At 38.6% G+C, this 18,808-nt stretch overlaps 1 protein-coding gene across 3 annotated transcripts in view; it reads right to left on the reverse strand.

The window, feature by feature from the left end:
* Nucleotides 1–18,808, reverse strand: part of C6 (complement C6) — an 89,118-nt gene that overhangs the window by 50,312 nt on the left and 19,998 nt on the right. For all 3 annotated transcript variants that reach the window (XM_020903050.2, XM_020903049.2, XM_020903051.2), the window contains 5 exons: nucleotides 16,745–16,907; nucleotides 14,701–14,857; nucleotides 13,271–13,415; nucleotides 6,086–6,227; nucleotides 1,516–1,654 (listed from right to left, as the gene is read on the reverse strand). In XM_020903050.2, coding sequence (XP_020758709.2) covers nucleotides 1,516–1,654; nucleotides 6,086–6,227; nucleotides 13,271–13,415; nucleotides 14,701–14,857; nucleotides 16,745–16,887 — 726 coding nt within the window. In that variant the 5' untranslated portion in view covers nucleotides 16,888–16,907. The remainder of the gene's footprint in view (nucleotides 1–1,515; nucleotides 1,655–6,085; nucleotides 6,228–13,270; nucleotides 13,416–14,700; nucleotides 14,858–16,744; nucleotides 16,908–18,808) is intronic.

An 18,808-nucleotide genomic window follows, 5' to 3' on the forward strand; every position in this document is an offset into this window, starting at 1 on the left:
TCTGAAAAAGTTTCTAACTTCAATGATCTTAAATCTCCTATTATTAGTAAGAGGAACATAAAATAAATTTCTCTTTCTGGGAAGGCTGTTATGGCACTTGAGTAAAACTCATAGTATTATTTAAGAGTAAAGTGTTAACTCTGCCCATATTTGCTGTCATGTGTTGAGCCAAGATTTTTTACTTGTAAAACTCTATAAAAGAGATGCTTGCTGAGAGTATAGGCAGTATTTTTGGGGGAAGTTATTTATTTTGAAAGTAAGCTAATGGATTATTGTTTATGAACTAGAAACCTTCCTTCCACATAACAATAATGTATATAAACGTTTGAGTTTTAGCTCTGTCTACAAAGCCTACATCTTAAGAATAGAATACATCTTCCATCATTTACAGAATTTTTGATGCTATCTTTTCTTTGGAAATATGTCTCTTCTCAGTTCTTTTTCAGCATTCCAGCAAGACCTTCTCTACCTCCCTTGGTGGTAGTGAATCATCTGGGGTTAGCATCTTCTGGATCTGTGGCGAGAGAGTGAGTATTTTCTTTACCTGGTCAGGGTCACTTGTTACTCTTGTCACATTTACTTCCAGGCAGAGGTGGGACATCTCAAGGTAAGTCTCCCCAAAGGAGTGTGAACTTGGCAATTGAATTCCAAGGATATTTCTCCACACCCATTAATATGTATTAGATGGTTTTTAAGTTGAGTTTGTCAAATTGGAAAATAACTGTATTTATATGAATATAATCTTTTTTTTAAAGGATCGAATAACTTGCTGAATGCATATTATCTGAAAAATGGTCTCAGAAATCATTAGATTTTCTGAAATTCTCTCTAGTATGTCAAATTTGTATGCATGGACATAACCATTAAAGTCATGTCTTTCCTGTTTGCCTTATCATAAATGAGAAGAAACAAATTGTTTAGTTTGGCAAGTATGGAGTACTTATCATGTGTAAGGCACTGGACTAGATTCTAAGGCTATATAGTACACTGCTCCTTATCACTCAGAAAAATGAAAAGAAAACCAAACCGACTAGTAAAATGGGATGGAAGGTAAGTAGAATTATGCTTAAATTCATCTGGATTTTTTAGATGTGTTTTATGTCTAAATTTTGTGGTTATCTGAGAGAACTATGGTAGAGGATTCTGAATATAACAAGTCATTTATCTGAGTGGGGACCTATTATAGCTATTTGTTCATGGGAGAAAGCATGGACTCTGGAATTTGGAAAAGTTGTGCTTAACTCTTGAACCCAACTACTTAATAGATTTTTAACTTTGGGCAAATTAATTTCCCTGTTTTCCATCTGTGAACTGATGGTGATAACCCTGACATTCCTGAGCTGTGGAAGGAATAAATGTCAGCACATGATAGTGATGATGATGCCAGCACATGATAGTGATGAAGAATGCTCCTTACTTTTTTATTCTGTCCCTTCCTTCATGACTATTTTTTCATTGAAATTTAGCTTAGAATCACCATTGGCATTTGGAATGCCCCAAGATAGGCTGTCATACCTCGAAGTTGACATTTTCTAGATTGGCCGCAACACGGTACGGATTACTTGCTCTGCTGCTTTTGACAGTTCTACACACTCCTCCAGCGAAAGAGTTATCAAGGACTTCTCCTCTGGGCTCTCCTGCCAGGAAATGAAACCTAGAAACAGAGTAATTTTTAAAGAATTCAATAGATGTAAAGCAGTCTTTAAAATTTACTGTATTCATATGAAAGAAATTCTTCTCTTGGGCATTTTTTGACTCTTGACAAATGGCTTGAAGGAAAGCCCATATTTTCCAGTTTGTGGCGAGGTATCCAAAAAGATCTGGAAGTCAAAACTCAACCCCTCTGGCTCTGTTAGGTTCTCTCTATTCCACTTATTTAATTGTTCCAAGCTTTCACTATGAAATAAAATTTAGGTTTATAATTATTTCATGACTTAAAAAACCAACACAAACTTTGAAAGCAGATTATGAAATAAATTACTACATAGTTTGTGCCATTCTGGGTCCACTCTCTTTACTATCATACAGGAAAAGAATTCTTATAAAGAGTTAATAATGAAATAGTAATAGGAATATTTTAATAGAATTATAATCATATTATTATTGTTTTTACTAATAACTATAATAATATTTAAAATCTGTTTAACAAATGCTTACATAATATTTACTGTGTCTAGGACTGTTTGATCTATATTTGATATTAATATTATATTTATTTAATATTTATGAGAACCATGTGATACAGATACAATTATTATACCCATTTTACAAATGAGGAAATTGAAGCACAGACAGATTAATTAGTTTAGTACAAATCAAGTACTTAAGAAACTGTTTTGTGGTAGATAAGAACTTCTCCAGACTGCTAATTGTTTTCCAAGTTGTTATAGATATTAATATCTGTTAAAATAATTCTGTTAAAAAAAGTTTTTTGTCAAAAATTTAGTATTGCTGAATCACATATGAAGTGATAATGGGTGCATGCTCAGTTGCTTCAGTCATGTCTGACTCTTTGCGACCCTATAGACTGTAGCCCACCAGGCTCCTCTTCGCATGGAATTCTCCAGGCAAGAATACTGGAGTGGGTTACCATGTGCTCCTCCAAGGGATCTTCTCAACCCAAGATTGAACCCACATCTCCTGCGTTCCCTGCCTTGCAGGTGGATTCTTTACCACTGAAACCAATGATGAGACAATAGAAAATACATATAATGGCGTCTGCTGCCCATTTCTTGGCACAGAGCTCCCAAAACCCGTGTAATTTATGTAGTAAGAGCCCTAAGAGCATCTTTTGTTCTAATATTTGGCCTTTGACCCCAGTTTTTGACACAAGGTGTCTAACCCCTTGGAATTTCTTGAGTGATAAAAGTGTCTTTTGTTCCAATGAGGTGATTCTTTGTGGGCTCCTGGATGGGTGCTGGTCACAAGAAAGATCATGCCATGATTCAAAGCTTGGAATTTTTAGCCTTACCTTCCATTCTCCAGAGAGGGGAAAGGGACTGAAAATAGAGGTAATGATTGATTACAAGCCTATGTAATGAAGCCTCCATAAACATCCCAAAAGTATGGGGTTCCGAGAGCTTCCAGGTTGGTGAGCACACGGAGGTGAGGCTCATGCCCCTTCCACATCCTTGCTGTACCTATCTTTCCCTTCCCAACAGGATGTTTGTCTGTATCCTTTATCATATGCTTTCATAGAAAACTGGTAAATTTAAGTAAATGGCTTTACTGACTTCTATGAGTAGCTCTTGCAAATTAGTCAAACCCAAGGAGGAGTTTTTGGAAATCTTCGATGTGACAGAAGCACACGTGTGAACCTGAACTTGCAGTTGGTATCTGGCATTCTGGGGGAGTGGCAGCAGTCTTGCAGGACTGAGCCCTTAACCTAGGGGATCAAGTACTATCTCCAGGTAGGTAAAGTCAAAATTCAATTAAATTGTAGGGCAGTCAGCTGGTGTTACAGACAATTGCTTGGTAGGGGAACCCCCTGCCTATGTCTGGCATCAAAAGTGTTGTGGTGTGGCAGTGGTGTGAGAATGAGAATAAAAAGTATATACAATAGGAAAACCTACATGTCAATCAGATCTCAGTAAAACTGATAAAAAAGAATGATTCTTACCTTTCCTGTAAGACATATCTCATAGTCAAATTCTCATCCATATTTGAGTTTGTATCAGTGGGCATTTGAGAGAGGAAGTAAGAGGAGCTGGTCTGGGAAAAACTTTTCAAAGTACTTAAGTTAGCATGACTAACACAAGTGTTTAGGGCTCATTTTCTGAGTTAAGAGGGTCAATGAGGAAAAAACAACTGATGATCTTATACTGCCTTATACAGTGTACTTATAAGTTCATCACAAACAAGAAAGGGCTTGAGAAAAATGGCTCCCAGGTCACGAGGAATCTCTCTGATGGTAGTCACTGCTGGCACAGAGGCTGAAGATAGGACTTTTGTGGAGGTGGCTCTGTTAGCGCACCCCAAGGAGACTTTTAGAAGTGAAGTCAGCTATGTAGCAGTTTTCAGCTCTATTTTCTCTACTCGCCTCTGTGGTATTTAAGTTGATTTTAAATATTTTGGTGTCTCAAACACACTGTGACTTTTAATATCTTAGGTTTCTAAAGTGTTTTATCTAATTTGACTTTAATGTTATATTTTATAACTTTTTGAATTTCATTAGAGTTTCTGTATATAAATATGCACGTGTGTTTGTGTATTTATTTCTACATGTGTGTGTGTGTGTCCGTGTGTATGCATTTGTACCTTGTCTGAGCCTGAGAGAAAACAAACAGCACACTATTATTGCCTGATTTCTTGCTTCAGATTTCAGACCTGGTGAGTGATGTTGACAAAGTAGCAATGTTGAATGTCTTCTTAAATTCTTTATTGGAAAGATGCCATTTAAAAGTGAAGGACGGTCACTCAGGAAGCTTCTTTTTTTGGGTAGAAATGTGTTGGAGAGAAGCAGAGATTTTTAAGGCCAGAAAATTAGAGATTCCAGTAAGCAGCTCTCAGAACTCTCAATCCCTGGGGAGGCGAGGAGAGGACTGGCTGTCCCTGAGCCAGTGGGTTTCGCTCATTTCTGAGAATCCCTGGGACAACAGCTTTGGTTGGCAGAGTCCCACATGGTCCTTCTGCCAAAGTACACATAGCATGTGGTCTTTCCCATCTGTAACTCGAGAGTCTAGATCAACTGAACAAGAGGTGAGTTTGTAATGTTACCCAGAATCAATCAGAACATTGGAAAATGGGGTTATCAATGGGAGTTTTTGGCTGAGTTTTTCTTCCAAAGAAAAGAAAAAAGGAAACCATTTCTGCACCTTGATAAGAAGATGCCGTGAAACACTCTTGTTGAAATAACTCTAATTAGGAGTTCTCAGGACAACCTCAAATCAGCTTATAGCCATCCAACTTAGAGATGGGGAAAGTACAGCTGAAAGATGTTCACTTACTTGGTCGTGATATTGTGAATTAATGCAGAAGTAGGTGGTGGCGCAGACGGTAAGGAATCTGCCTGCGATCCAGGAGACGCAGATTTGATCCCTGGGTCAGGAAGATCCCCTGGAGAAGGGAACGGCTACCCACTCCAGTATTCTTGCCTGGAGAATCCCATGGACAGAGGAGCCTGGCGGGCTGCAGTCCACAGAGTTGTAAAGAGCCAGGACATAACTGAATGACTGACACTTTCAGATCTAGACCAGGGCTCCTCTTACTTCCAGATTGATGGCTCTTCCACTTTGCTGTTGTACTCGAGTTTGGTTCTATAGCTGCTAGTTTTCATTCTAATCAAATGAGGTTTTATTTGCAACTGCTGCTGTTTGTCTTTGGTGCCTCAAGGTTTGTTTTTATGCAAGCTGGGCTGTACAAGTAAAGACTTTAAAAAGTCTCACTACAAAGCAATAAAAACCTGTATAGTACTATTTACTTTCTGGCCAAAAACTGAAGGGAGAATTATTTATCATAAGAACAGGAGAGTAGAAGAAATTACCTTTACTGGGTTTTCTTATGCTTTCAACTAAGGCTTAGCTCTTGTTTTCCTTTCTTTTTCTGCTTGTTTGTTTGTTTGTTTAAATAGGATTGTAATAGGGAAATATTGTGAATAAATTTTAGAAGATCAAAACACAGTGGTGATTTTTAAAATACCAGTCATTGCATGATGCTTAAAAATCATTTGGAAAATGAAATAGTTCCTGCCGTATCAGTAAACAATGGATGTCACAGTCATCAGCAATTGCAGCTCCCACCAATGGTGAACTGGTGAGCCCTGAGGGAACTCAGGAAGGAAAGAATACCTGCCATAAGACTTTAAACAAACTATGTTTATGAAGTACTCATTGCATTGTCTACTACGCACTAAATGTGAAAATGCTAAATTGAAATTATGATTTTAATTTTAAAATGCTAAAAATTAAAAATAATTATTTTTATCATTAAGCCTGGCAGCCAGGTATCAGGCACAGATAGGACTAGTGGGAAGAGTAAGAGGTTAATGAGGAATGTGGGCAATGGTGGGTCTCACTGCTTCATTGCTGCTTCCAACTCTGGTTTTGAGATGGTTTTACTTCCCAAATCATAAAAAGATGTTACATACCCCATGCCCATCAACTGTACACTAGGGATGGGGTTATGGTTCCGTAAACATACTGTTTTTTTTCTCCCACAATTCCTTTCATCTGAATTGTCTCCACAATCATTTTCTCCATTGCATTCCAACTTCCTGGCAATGCAGCGACCTGGTCAAAAAATAGTAACATGGACAACAAATGGTCATTTAAGAGAGTATTTATTGATTTGAAACATGATTACTTTAAATTTCAAGGGAAGGTAGAGGGCCAGTTTTCATTATTTTTGATAAGAAATAAGGAAATGGAATAACAAACCAATATTTTTTCTTATTTTTTAGGATTACAAGAGTCCAGATAGAATTATTTAGTCACTCTTGAGCTGATTGTCTTAAATCAAAGAAATAACTCTAGAATTCCATTCCCACTACAGTGAACTTGCTGCAGAAATCATGTTCTGTAGGAGAAAATTAAAAATGGGCTCAGAATTTTGTTTTAATTCAGGATAACAGACTCAAGGTCACAGCTTTCATTTTTAAAAAGCTATATAATTTCACACACACATGTCTACTGGTACACATAACAACATGACTTAATGTCTAAAATTTTATATTGAGAGAAAGAAGCTGGACACAGACGAGTCATGCCATCTGGGTCTTTTATCTCATGTTCAGAACAAGAAGGGTTAACCAGAAACAGGAAACAAGAAACTTTTGGGATTTATGGAGAATTTCTGTACCTTGATTGGGGGTTGTTTACATGGGTATATATATTTGTCAAAATCAAATTGTACACTTACTATCAGTAAATTTTCCTATATATAATTATTTTGAAAAGTGAAAAAAAAAGTGAAAGTGTAAGTCACTAAGTTGTATTTGACTCTTTGCAACTCCATGGACTGGAGTCCTCTAGGCTCCTCTGGAGTTTTCTAGGCAAGAATACTGGAGTGGGTTCCATTCCCTCTTCCGGTGGTTATTCCTGACCCAGGGATAGAACCTGTGTCTCCTGCATTGCAGGCAGATTCTTTACTCTCTGAGTGACTAGGGAAGCCCCCACTTTACTATACATAATTATGTATTTTATTATAGATATTCACTATATGTGATTACTGTTATAATTACCATTAATAAGAGTTTCACTACATACAATTTACTATATCTTTTTTTGGGACACATTAAATGCCTAGATACCACAGTGTTAGATAGCAATTTGTGTGAGTGAATTTAGAAAATAGTACCAACTCAGATAATTCCCTTTCTTTTAAAACTTGGTGAATTTCATAATGATCCTAGGGAACAGTGTGTGCCTGTATGTTACTGAAATTGAAACACTCTGTCTGCAATGACAGATAGCCTGTCTCCTGCTTCTCAGTCTCTTGCCTATAATCAGGAATGCTGGCATCTGTACCATTATGTACAAGTCTCATCAACAGTGATTGAAAGTTTTACTCAGGACTATCTTGTCTGGAAAATTCCATGGACAGAGGAGCCTGGTGGGCTATAGAGTCCATGGGGTTGCAATTAGTCAGACATGACTGAGCGACTGAGCACCCTCACACATACACACACACACATATCTTGTTACCTATCTTAAATTGTAACCAACATTTCAATACAGCTATGTGTGACTATTTTGATCAACTGAAATGCTTGAGGAAATTGGGTATTTTGTTGAATTGATATTTATTTATTTTTTTTACTAATAAAGAGTTCCCCAGAAAGCACTTAGTTTCAACTTTTGAAGGGGAGTGGGGTAATAATCTTAATGGATCATAGAAAAAACAAGAGAATTCCAGAAAAAACATCTACTTCTGCTTTATTGACTATGTCAAAGCCTTTGACTGTGTAGATCACACAAACTGTGGAAAATTCTTCAAGAGATGAGAATACTAGACCACCTTACCTGCCTCCTGAGAAATCTGTATGCAGGTCAAGAAGCAACAGTTAGAACTGGACATGGAACAACAGATTGGTTCCAAATAGGGAAAGGAGTACATCCAGGCTGTATATTGTCACCCTGCTTATTTAACTTATATGCAGAGGACATCATGCAAAATACTGGACTGGATGAAGCACAAGCTGGGATAAAGATTGCCAGGAGGAATACCCATAACCTCAGATACACAGATGATACCACCCTTATGGCAGAAAGTGAAGAGGAACTAAAGAGCTTCTCGATGAAAGTGAAAGAGGAGACTGAAAAAGCTGGCTTAAAGCTCTACTTTCAAAAAACTAAGATCATGGCATCCAGTCACATCACTTCATGGCAAATAGATGGGGGAACAATGGAAATAGTGACAGACTTTATTTTCTTGGACTCCAAAATCACTGCAGATGCTGACTGCAGCCATGAAATTAGCAGGCATTGTTCCTTGGAAGAAAAGCTATGACCAACCTAGACAGCTTATTCAAAAGCAGAGAAATTACTTTGCTGACAAAGGTCCATCTAGTCAAAGCTATGGTTTTTTCCAGTGGTCATGTATGGATGTAAGAGTTGGACTATAAAGAAAACAGCACCAGAGAATTGATGCTTTTGAACTATGGTGTTGGAGATGACTTGGGAGTCCCTTGGACTGCAAGGAGATCAAACCAATCCATCCTAAAGAAAATCAGCCTTGAATATTCATTGGAAGGACTGATGCTGAAGCTGAAACTCCAATACTTTGGCCACATAATGCGAAAATTTGACACATTGGAAAAGACCCTGATGCTGGAAAAGATTGAAGGTGGAAAGAGAAGGGGGCTACAGAGGATGAGACGGTTGGATGGCATCACTGACTCAATTGACATGAGTTTGAGCAAGCTCTGGGAGTTGGTGATGGACAGGGAAGCCTCACATGCTGCAATCCATGGGATCATGAAGAGTTGGACACGACTGAGCAACAGAACTGAACTGAAGAATCTTCAGTAAGAAGGTGGAGTGTAATGAAAGTAATTAAATCATCCTTTGATTATTCAAAATTTTATATCAAGACACTTATAGGTATGAGCATCATAATCACACAAGGGTGAAAATATAGAGGGAATTGAATTCCTGTCAGTCCTAAGATATAACTTGAAAGATACCCTGTTTTTAAAAATAACACATCTCTGGTTTTTCTTGTTTGCTTTTCTTAGAGCAGCGCAGAATGGGTAATTTAGTTTGAAAGAGGGATGCTTTACCTGTCGGAGAAAAAAAGGACATATCTTACAGTTTTTAAAAGTTTTGAATATAGTACTCACAAATTTGAGCAAGAGCTGATTTTTTATATTTTACACTAAAACTCCCATTTTATCAGATGGAAGTAGGGATACACTTGTAAGGTACAATTCTCATTAACCTAGGTTCGTGAACAGGGTACCAGATATGTAAGAAAGTCTACTCATTTGATACTTCTGTAATGGAGCAGGACCCTGTGGGGCTTTCCCAGGACTGGCCTTCTTCCATATCCTCTGCTTTAGCTCCTCTCTGAAGTACCTACTGAATATATATATATACACACACACACATATATATATGTATATATACACTGTATATATAAATATATATACACATTTGATGCACAGGCCCTGAGTTGTTTCACAGGTATGAAAACCCCCCACCAAATGGAAGATGTTAACCTCTTGATAACCATGAGCACATAGCCCCAGGCCTCCTGGAGTCTAAGGACTGATAAAGTTAACCTCTGTGACACACCCCTGTTACCTCATCACCAACCAAAACTGTGCAAGCTGATCACATATCCTGTGACCCCATTCCCTCACCTGGCTTTTAAAAATGCTTTACTGAAATGTTTCGGGGAGCTCGGGGTTTTTTTAGGGCTTGAACCACCCATTTCCTTGTAAGACTCTGCAGTTAACCTTTCTCTGTTCCAAACTCTGACATTTTGGTTTGTTTGACCTCGCCGTGAACTTGTGCTAACAATTTTAGAGATATTATAGAATCTCTTTTAACAAGGGTGGGCTTCCCTGGTGGTTTAGTGACAAAGAATTCACTTGCCAATTCAGGAGACTCAGGTTTGATCCACGGGTCGGGAAGATCCCCTGGAGAAGGAAATGGCAACTCACTCCTGCATTCTTGCTGGGAAAATCCTACAGGCAGAAGAGCCTAGGAGGCTCTTCTTTGTTCATGGTTTGCAAACAGTTGGACACGACTTAGTGACTAGCAGCAACAACAACATTAGCAAGCGTAGGGATGAAAGCAAGAGGACTTCTCTTGAGCGATGTTTAGGAATGGGTGGCAGTGTGGAATAGGACTGATGGGACACACTTGAGAATGGTTCCAGGTCAGGGAAACATAATGGAATAGGAAGGGGAAAGATTTGGAAGCCACAAATATATCCTATAAAGAAGGAATGGCAGAGGTGAAGGGACATTTCAATAGTACAGGATTTGTAGAAGTCAGCATGCTTTAGCCAACACATGCATATATATATTTACACCTGGAATTATGTAGTCATTTAGAATTATATATGATTTTCCTATTTACTTAAACTGTGTTACTACATGGTATATTATTTTTATGACCAGTTGCAAATTCTCATCTGTGTTAAATTTAGGACTTTGAGAGGAGTTGGCATAGTGCATGGGGATTTGCCTCATGGGTACTTCTCAAAGATCCATGTATACATTAAAGGGGTAATTTGAGAGAATAGCATTGAAACTTGTGTATTACCATATGTAAAATAGATGACCAGTGCAAGTTCGATGCATGAAGCAGGGCACTCAAAGCCAGTGCTCTGTGACAACCCAGAGGGGTGGGGTGGGGAGGGAGATGGGAGGAGGGTTCAGAATGGGGGGACACAGGGCACCCATGGAAAAAATTTAAAAGACTAAACAAAACAAAAAAATACAATTAGCCTTGGGAGATTCTGAAGAGCAATCATGAGAGTATAAAGGAAAGATAGAGATTTTTTTCTGTTATTAACTGATCTAAATATCATCCTGATATTTGTCAGGATGACTTACATCATCCTGATATGTCAGACAAATAATGGTCCAGCCAACCTTTTATTCCTTTGAGAGTGGCATTAGTGGATGTTTTTAGGAGAGTACAGTGGTGTATCATCTCCAGTGGAATATTCAACAACCAAGAGGCCATGGCATTACCCAGTCAGAATGGATGCCAACCATATTTGTACCAGAGATTAGCTAGTTAATGGTTGGATCCTAGGAAGATCTAGGAATTTCTGATGAAGGGATCTGGACAGTAGGGCAGAGGTCACTAAGAGAGCTCAGGGTAGCAGCTGCTTATCAACCATTACGGATTCATTTCAATAGTTCAGTTTATATCACTAGCTATGGACATGTTACTGATGAAGTAGAGATTGCTGTGCCTATACCAGTAACTTTCCTGAAATCACTCATTTTGAACTGGTAGCACATGGATATACCTAAAGACTTCTCAGACTTGTGGATATTTTTGACATAAACAAACTCTTTCATAATAAATTTCATAGATTTATCATCTATTGAATAAAAGAGTTCTCCCTGGTAATCTGTTCTAGAAACTACCCTTCAAGCTTCAAATTGATGTGCCGCAGTTCTAAACTTTTATCTTAATATTCTGGATATAGTGCTTAGGTCTGTATTCCCCTTAGCCATTGCCATCAAGGTTTTTCTCATATTCCTTGTTTTGTCAATATGTGACATGACCTTATTTATATACAGAAATTCAGAAATTTATTCTCTTAGAGTTCTGGAGTGCAGAAGTCCAAACAAGATGTCTGCAGGGCCATGCTCCCTCTAAAACTCTGGGAAGATCCTTCTTGCCTCCTCTTAGCTTCCAGTTGGCTGTTGGTTGCTCAGTTGCTCAGTCATATTTGACTCTTTGAGGTCCCATGGACTGTAGCCTGCCAGTATTCTCTGTTCATAGAATTTTCCCAGCAAGAATACTGGAGTGAGTTGCCATTTCCTCCTCCAGGGGATCTTCCCCACTCAGGAATCAAACTCACATCTCTTGTGTCTCTGGCATTGGCAGGTGGTTTCTTTACCACTAAGATCACCTGGAAGCCCCTTATTTACATAGGCATAATGTATATCTCCCTACCCATGTCTCACCCTCACATCCCGTTTTGAGGATGAGGTACAGAGGGAAAACCCTGGAACCCGCCTTCCTGTCTGACTTTCAGAAAAGATTGGTAAAGCTGAAGGCAGGAAGCAAAGAGTAAGAGAAGAGAAACATTATGCACAAGTCCGGGGTCAATTTTCTATGGGAATTTGAAATCTGCCATCTAGTTCTAAACACTTTTCAATGTATTTTAGAGTACACAAATAATTTGGATTTTATTCATCAGAACTCTAATTTTATTTTAACTATAAATGACTATTTATACAAGAAATCAGTGAACTATGGCCCATGGACAAAAACTGACCTGCTACTTACTCTTGTAAATAAAATTCTATTGGAACATAGTCATGCTCATTTGTTGATATACTGTCTATGGCAGCTTTGATGCTGTGATTCCAGAGCTGAATAGTTGCTACATAGAATGTACAGCCTGTAAAGCCTAAAATATTCACCACCTGGACTGCTCCTGAAAAAATTTGCAGAAATCTGACCTAGATGGTTCAACATGCTGAGCTTTGGAAAGCTATTAATTAGCAAGAGAATACATAAAGTAGTATATTCAAGGTTTGATTATAATCTAACAATACTTAAATATCAAAATGTATGAACCTGTATGAGAATTGGACTTGAAGGGAATGTTGCCATTGTTTAAATCATTTGCAGTCTCCTCTTCTGTGATTATCTTTGGAGTCATTCAATCGACCATACCAGAAAATTTGTTACATCATCTCTAACCATCCCCTTTACATAATATCTTAGCATTAACATCCTTATCTTAATAAACCATATTAAAATTTTAAAATACATCACTCCTTTTCAATTGCTTATTCTGAGTCTACAGTTGTGCTTATTAATAGCCAGTTTTTAAAAGTATCTGCTTCCTCCTCTGTTTCCTTTTCCTCATTCTCTTCCTACTGTTGTATAACAGTGTAGGAACCTGGGAACCTGTACTTGATGAGCAAAGGAATCAAGTAAGTGGTCAAGATGATTATAGCCTGAAAGCTGTAATTTTACACATGAATAGTGTGTAATTGATAGCATAACATCCCTGTCTCCCTAAGCTTAAAATATGGTGGGACTTTTCTATCATGACTTTCACTGGGAGTCAGTTGGAATAACTTTAGTCATTTTTAGTGAAGACTGAACATTTTCCAAAAGTACATTACCACTGTCACAGCGGAATTTATTCTTGCAGTCAATCTCTTCAATTTTGCAGAGCTTGGATGGAATGCATGGCTGAAAGGTCAGGAGAGGCTCAGTACATGGTTGTCCCCCAAACTGACTGGGGCGCAAGATGGACCTTACCTTAAACTAAAAGGACAAGAGAGAAAGGTGAATAAATGAGGCTGGGTCAAAGCCAGAAAGTATCTAAGAAAACTGGGCTTCTCAGTCACAGTAGTGATTTTTCTGATAGTGGCATTTCCTAAATTACTGATTTTTTCCAATTCTGTTATTGTGTTTTCTTAGGGAAGTCAATACTTTTCGGGTCTCATTTTTCCAACCTGTAAAATGAGGAAGTGGGAAAACAAATTTCTGAAGATTTCTAACTCTGAAATCATAGGATTCTAAATTGAATAAAAATCAAATGCACAAATATTTACTGAGCATGTCCTGAGTGCAATAAATCTTCCAGGTCATGACAGTAGCCTTTTTATTTCTCACAGATACTGTGAAGTGATAAATGTGAAAGGATTGGGGGGATGGGCTTTTGTATGAGGAAGTCACTGTGGAAACCAAGGCTGGCGCATTTTCCACACTTTGAAAGGTTTTAAATGATCAGTAGTAAATCAAAGAGTCAGGGAAGGATAGAAACAGAATAGGACTCAAAAGTACTGACTTTAAAGTCAGAAAAATCCAAGTTCAATATGTAGTTTTCTATTCTTTCATGGTGTGTGCTTGGGTAAATTACTTAACCCCTAATAAGCTAAAACTTCCTCATCTGTAAAATGGATAGAAAAACAATGTGATGTGAAGTTTGAATAAGATGATGTGTACAAAGGAACCTAAACTGTCTCTCTGAGGTAGTGGGTGCTTTCCTTGTACTGGGTGAATTCCTTTTACTTCCCTAATGTCTGAATGCTTAGCACCTACCCTGATGGGGATTCATGTGGGCCCGTGCCCTACCTGGATTGAACTTAAGGTAGGTAAATATTGCAACTGGGAACAATAAACAAATGGAGGGACTTTCCCCTAGTAAGGACAGTTAAAGAAAGGGCAAGGAGTCATTTTAATTAATGCACCTCATTTCTGTCTGATTTTAAACAGACTGAATTGCCCATTTTTTAGCACCTGTTTTTGCTTTGTGAGCTCTCATAAGGCAGAGACAGTGGAAATCAGAGCTGGGTGAGTGCAACACCAATCCTTGGGGTGGGGGGGGGGGGAGGTGGCAGGTGGAACTTTTTTTGGTATTCACATGCCAATAAAACTTGTCAAGTGAATCCTGCCTTCTCCTAAAACATTTCCCTCAGTGGAAGCTGGGACAATTTGTTTTCAGAAATTAAAGTAATTCATCATTTCCTTGATTGTTGAGTTTGTCAGGAAATTCAAGAATTTAACTGTGATTCTCATTTACTGAATATACCCACATGTCACTTACCCGTTTTTGAACACAGGGGTCGCAGTCTGACCATGGTCCATAATCTCCCAGGAGGCAATTGATGGGGCAAGTTTGCCAGTTACACTCTCTGGACTCCTGCTTGGTACAAAGCTGGTCACAAAAGTTTTCAAAATAGTACTGATCTCTAATAATCCGTCTATAATAAGGAGGAGAAAGCAGCTTAGAATCAGTGTTTTTACTGTGGCTCCAGCCCCATAAGAAAAATATTCATTGAGCATCAATTACAGTGAATAAAAGGAAAGAGGTTTTCATGGAAAATCAAGCAGCCCGGCATATATACAGTTTTTTACCACTTAATGGAACTCAAGACTGGGTCCATAATTTGTGGGGCACAGTACAAAATGAAAGGGGGGGGGGCATATGTTCAAAGAAGGCTAAACACCAAAGAATTGTTGCTTTCAAACTGTGGTGCTAGAGAACTCTTAAGAGTCCCTTGGACTGCAAAGAGATCAAGCCAGTCGATCCTAAAGGATATCAATCCTGAATATTCATTAGAAGGGCTAAGGCTGAAAGTGAAGTTCCAATACTTTGGCCACCTAATGTGAAGAGCCAACTCGTTGGAAAAGACCCTGATGCTGGGAAAGATTGAAGGTAGGAGGAGAAGGGGATGACAGAGGATGAATGTTTGGATGGCATCACCGACTCAATGGACATGAGTTTGAGCAAACTCTGGGAGATAGTGAAGCACAGGGAAACCTGGTGGGCTACTGTTTATAGGGTCGCAAAAAGTCAGACTTGATTGAGCAACTGAACAGCAACACATATTCAAATATTCTTAAGAATTTCCAAAGAGAGGAGGCAGAGCATGAAGCCAAACCACAGCCCTTCTCAGAGAGGGATCCTGTGTGACTGCACAGGTTACACATCTATGAAGCCGGCCCTGATGAAATTCCTGGGAGGGACTGGAAGAGAAGGAGAGAAGAAAGTTTCTGCAAGTTGCTTAAAAGATGACAATGCAGTGTGGTAAGTACAATGACTGAGATAGAGCCAGAGCTCCATGGGGCTGAAGATGAAAGGAGAAAGTGACATGAGAGATACATTTTGAAAAATCCATGTGAGTTTTCCAGGCAACAAAGGGAAGAGCATTCAGAGGGAACAGCTTGTGCACAGATTAGCAGTGAAGGAGTATGACATGTCCGTGGAGAAGCTTGTGGGATGGACCTGAGAAGAGCATAACTGAGAGGGATGGGCTTTTATTATGGTACTTTATTTGGTAAGCAGTAATGAGCTACTAAGGGACTCTTGAGTAGGGAAGTATTATGAACAAATCTGTTCTTATATCCAGAGTGGATGGTTTATTGAGGCCATCAGGTGGTGATTTTAATGAGACTCACACTACATATGTAAAAATAGTTTTCTAAAATAGATCTCTAAAAAGTGCCATAACAGTTAAAACACATTAAATATATGCCTTTTCCCCTCCAAGTCACGTGAGCGTCTTCATGGAACAGAAATATCTAACAGATTTAAAGAAACTGTGGGGGAGGAATAATCTGAATTAATGAAAAGAGTGAATTATTAAATGTTATCAAGTAAAACACAGTTTTCTTGCCTTCTTGTCCATGCCAACAATCGAGCTAATAGCTAGCGGTGCTGCTCAATTGAGGTCCTGTTAGACTCAGTTTAATGAGTAGAAAATTCTCTATAATTAACTCACTAACTGTAGGCAAGCAGAGTTATGTGCTGATTGAAAAAAAAAAAAGCTCAAGTAGTGATTCTAAGTAAATTAAATAGTCAACTGAAAATATTGCACAGATTCTTAATTGAATTTCTTTAAAATGCTTCAGTTTTATGGGGGGAACAAAAGTAGACTCCACTTTAAACTTACAAAAGACATCAAATTCCACCGAAATTCATGAGTTCTTTTTAAAATTAAAAAAAATTTTGCAGATTGTACTCTGCAAAAATTATACTTGCAGATATATTTTCTTTCTCATTGCTTAGTGTGGCACTTTTTGATTTTGCTGATTCTGTCCTTGAGGTTTCCCAGGGCACAAAGACAAGCTACAAAGCCCATACCTACCTCTCTCTGGTCTGGGTTCCAGAATTGCAGGTTTTTGAGCAGCTGGACCACTGAGCCCATGGGTAATGATCACAGAAACAGGCTTGGCTCTTGTCAGTCAGAGCACTCAGCAGGATAAAATACAAGACGGAGTGTCTGGCCATGCCTGGAGGGCCTCTAAATCCTGAAAAAGAAATGATTTAATACATATCAAACATTCATGGGGTAAAACTTAACAAATCATTCTCAGTTACAGCCTCAAATATGATCTTTGAAAACATCTTGCCTTCCTTAAGTCAACACCTATAAATTCACAGGCTTATGAGTATAAATCCCATTTCTAAAGATTTTTAAGGTAGACATTCCCATAGTTCAAAATCCCAGTACTAGTTAAGTTTCTTTGAACTGTGAGTCATAGGCTACAAGACAAAGTGTGTAGTAAATATTTGTATCTCATTCCATTCCAAAATGGAATTTTTTATATGATCTTACACTTTTTGAGATAACTGCTTATTTTGTGCAGACAGTGCCCTCAAGTATTACCTAGTACTTCCTTTCAGTTTTTCATACTTTTCTGGGACTGGGGACTTTGGAACCTTTCTTTCTGAAGCTCTGTTTAGTTTCCTGGCATCATGGTATTAATAGCTTGCTAAAGAGTTCATTGTCCCATGAATATCTCTACTTTTAGAGTCAGAGAAGTTAGAGCTGGAAAGGGTCTTTGAAACGTTTAGGTAAAACTCCCTCATTTTAGGGATGATGAGACTGAGGCTTTAGCAAGTACAATAAGGTTGAAGCTACCCGACAAGTAAGCCCAAGATTCCTCATTCTTAGATGAGATGTAGCCCTTCATTTGATTTGTAATAATACTAATATACATGCTTGGAACTTCACCACCCAGACCACAAGAGGGTTTGCTCAGATGTGGCTAAATGCCAGAGAAAACTTGGACCAGTGGTTCCCCATGTGCTGTGGAGCCTTGAGGATCTGTGAGTTACTGGATGGAGTTAGTAAAACCATATTTGCCCCACTAATATGGCCATTTTGATTTTCATATCTCTAACAAAACATGCACTCAATATGCCAGCAAATTTGGAAAACTCAGCAATGGCCACAGGACTGGAAAAGGTCAATTCTCATTCCAATCCCAAAGAAGAGCAATGTCAAAGAATGTTCAAACTATAACGCAATTGCACTCATGTCTCATGCTAGCAAGGCAATGTTCAAAATTCTCCAAGTTACGTGTCAACAGTTATTGGTATCGGTTCAGTTGCTCAGTCGTGTCTGACTCTTTGCGACCCCATGCATTGCAGCATGCCAGGCTTCTCTGTCCATCACCAACTCCCAGAGTTTACCCAAACTCATGTCCATTGAGTCGGTGATGCCATCCAACCATCTCATCCTCTGTCGTCCCCTTCTCCTCCTGCCTTCAATCTTCCCCAGCATCAGGGTCTTTTCCAATGAGTCAGTTCTTTACATCAAGTGGCCAAAGCATTGGAGTTTCAGCTTCAGCATCTGTCCTTCCAATGAATATTCAGGACTGATTTCCTTTAGAATGGAATGGTTGGATCTCCTTGCATTCTAATGGACTCTCAAGAGTCTTCTCCAACACCACAGTTCAAAAGCATCAATTCTTTGGCACTCAGCTTTCTTTATAGTCCAATTCTCACATCCATACATGACTATTGGAAAAACCATAGCTTTGACTAGAAGGACCTTTGTCAACAAAGTAATTTCTCTGCTTTTTAATATGCTATCTAGGTTGGTCATAGCTTTTCTCCCAAGGAGCAAATGTCTTTTAATTTCATGGTTGCAGTCACCATCTGCAGTGATTTTGGAGCCCCCCAAAATAAAGTCAGCCACTGTTTCCAGTGTTTCCCCATCTATTTGCCATGAAGTGATGGGACCAGATGTCATGATCTTAGTTTTCTGAATGTTGAGCTTTAAGCCAGCTTTTTCACTCTCCTCTTTCCCTTTCATCAAGAGGCTCTTTAGTTCTTCACTTTCTGCCGTAAGGGTGGTGTCATCTGCATATCTGAGGTTATTGATATTTCTCTCGGCAATCTTGATTCCAGCTTGTGCTTCATC

This window comes from Odocoileus virginianus, chromosome 14 (assembly GCF_023699985.2).
Source record: "Odocoileus virginianus isolate 20LAN1187 ecotype Illinois chromosome 14, Ovbor_1.2, whole genome shotgun sequence".
Lineage (NCBI taxonomy): Eukaryota > Metazoa > Chordata > Mammalia > Artiodactyla > Cervidae > Odocoileus > Odocoileus virginianus.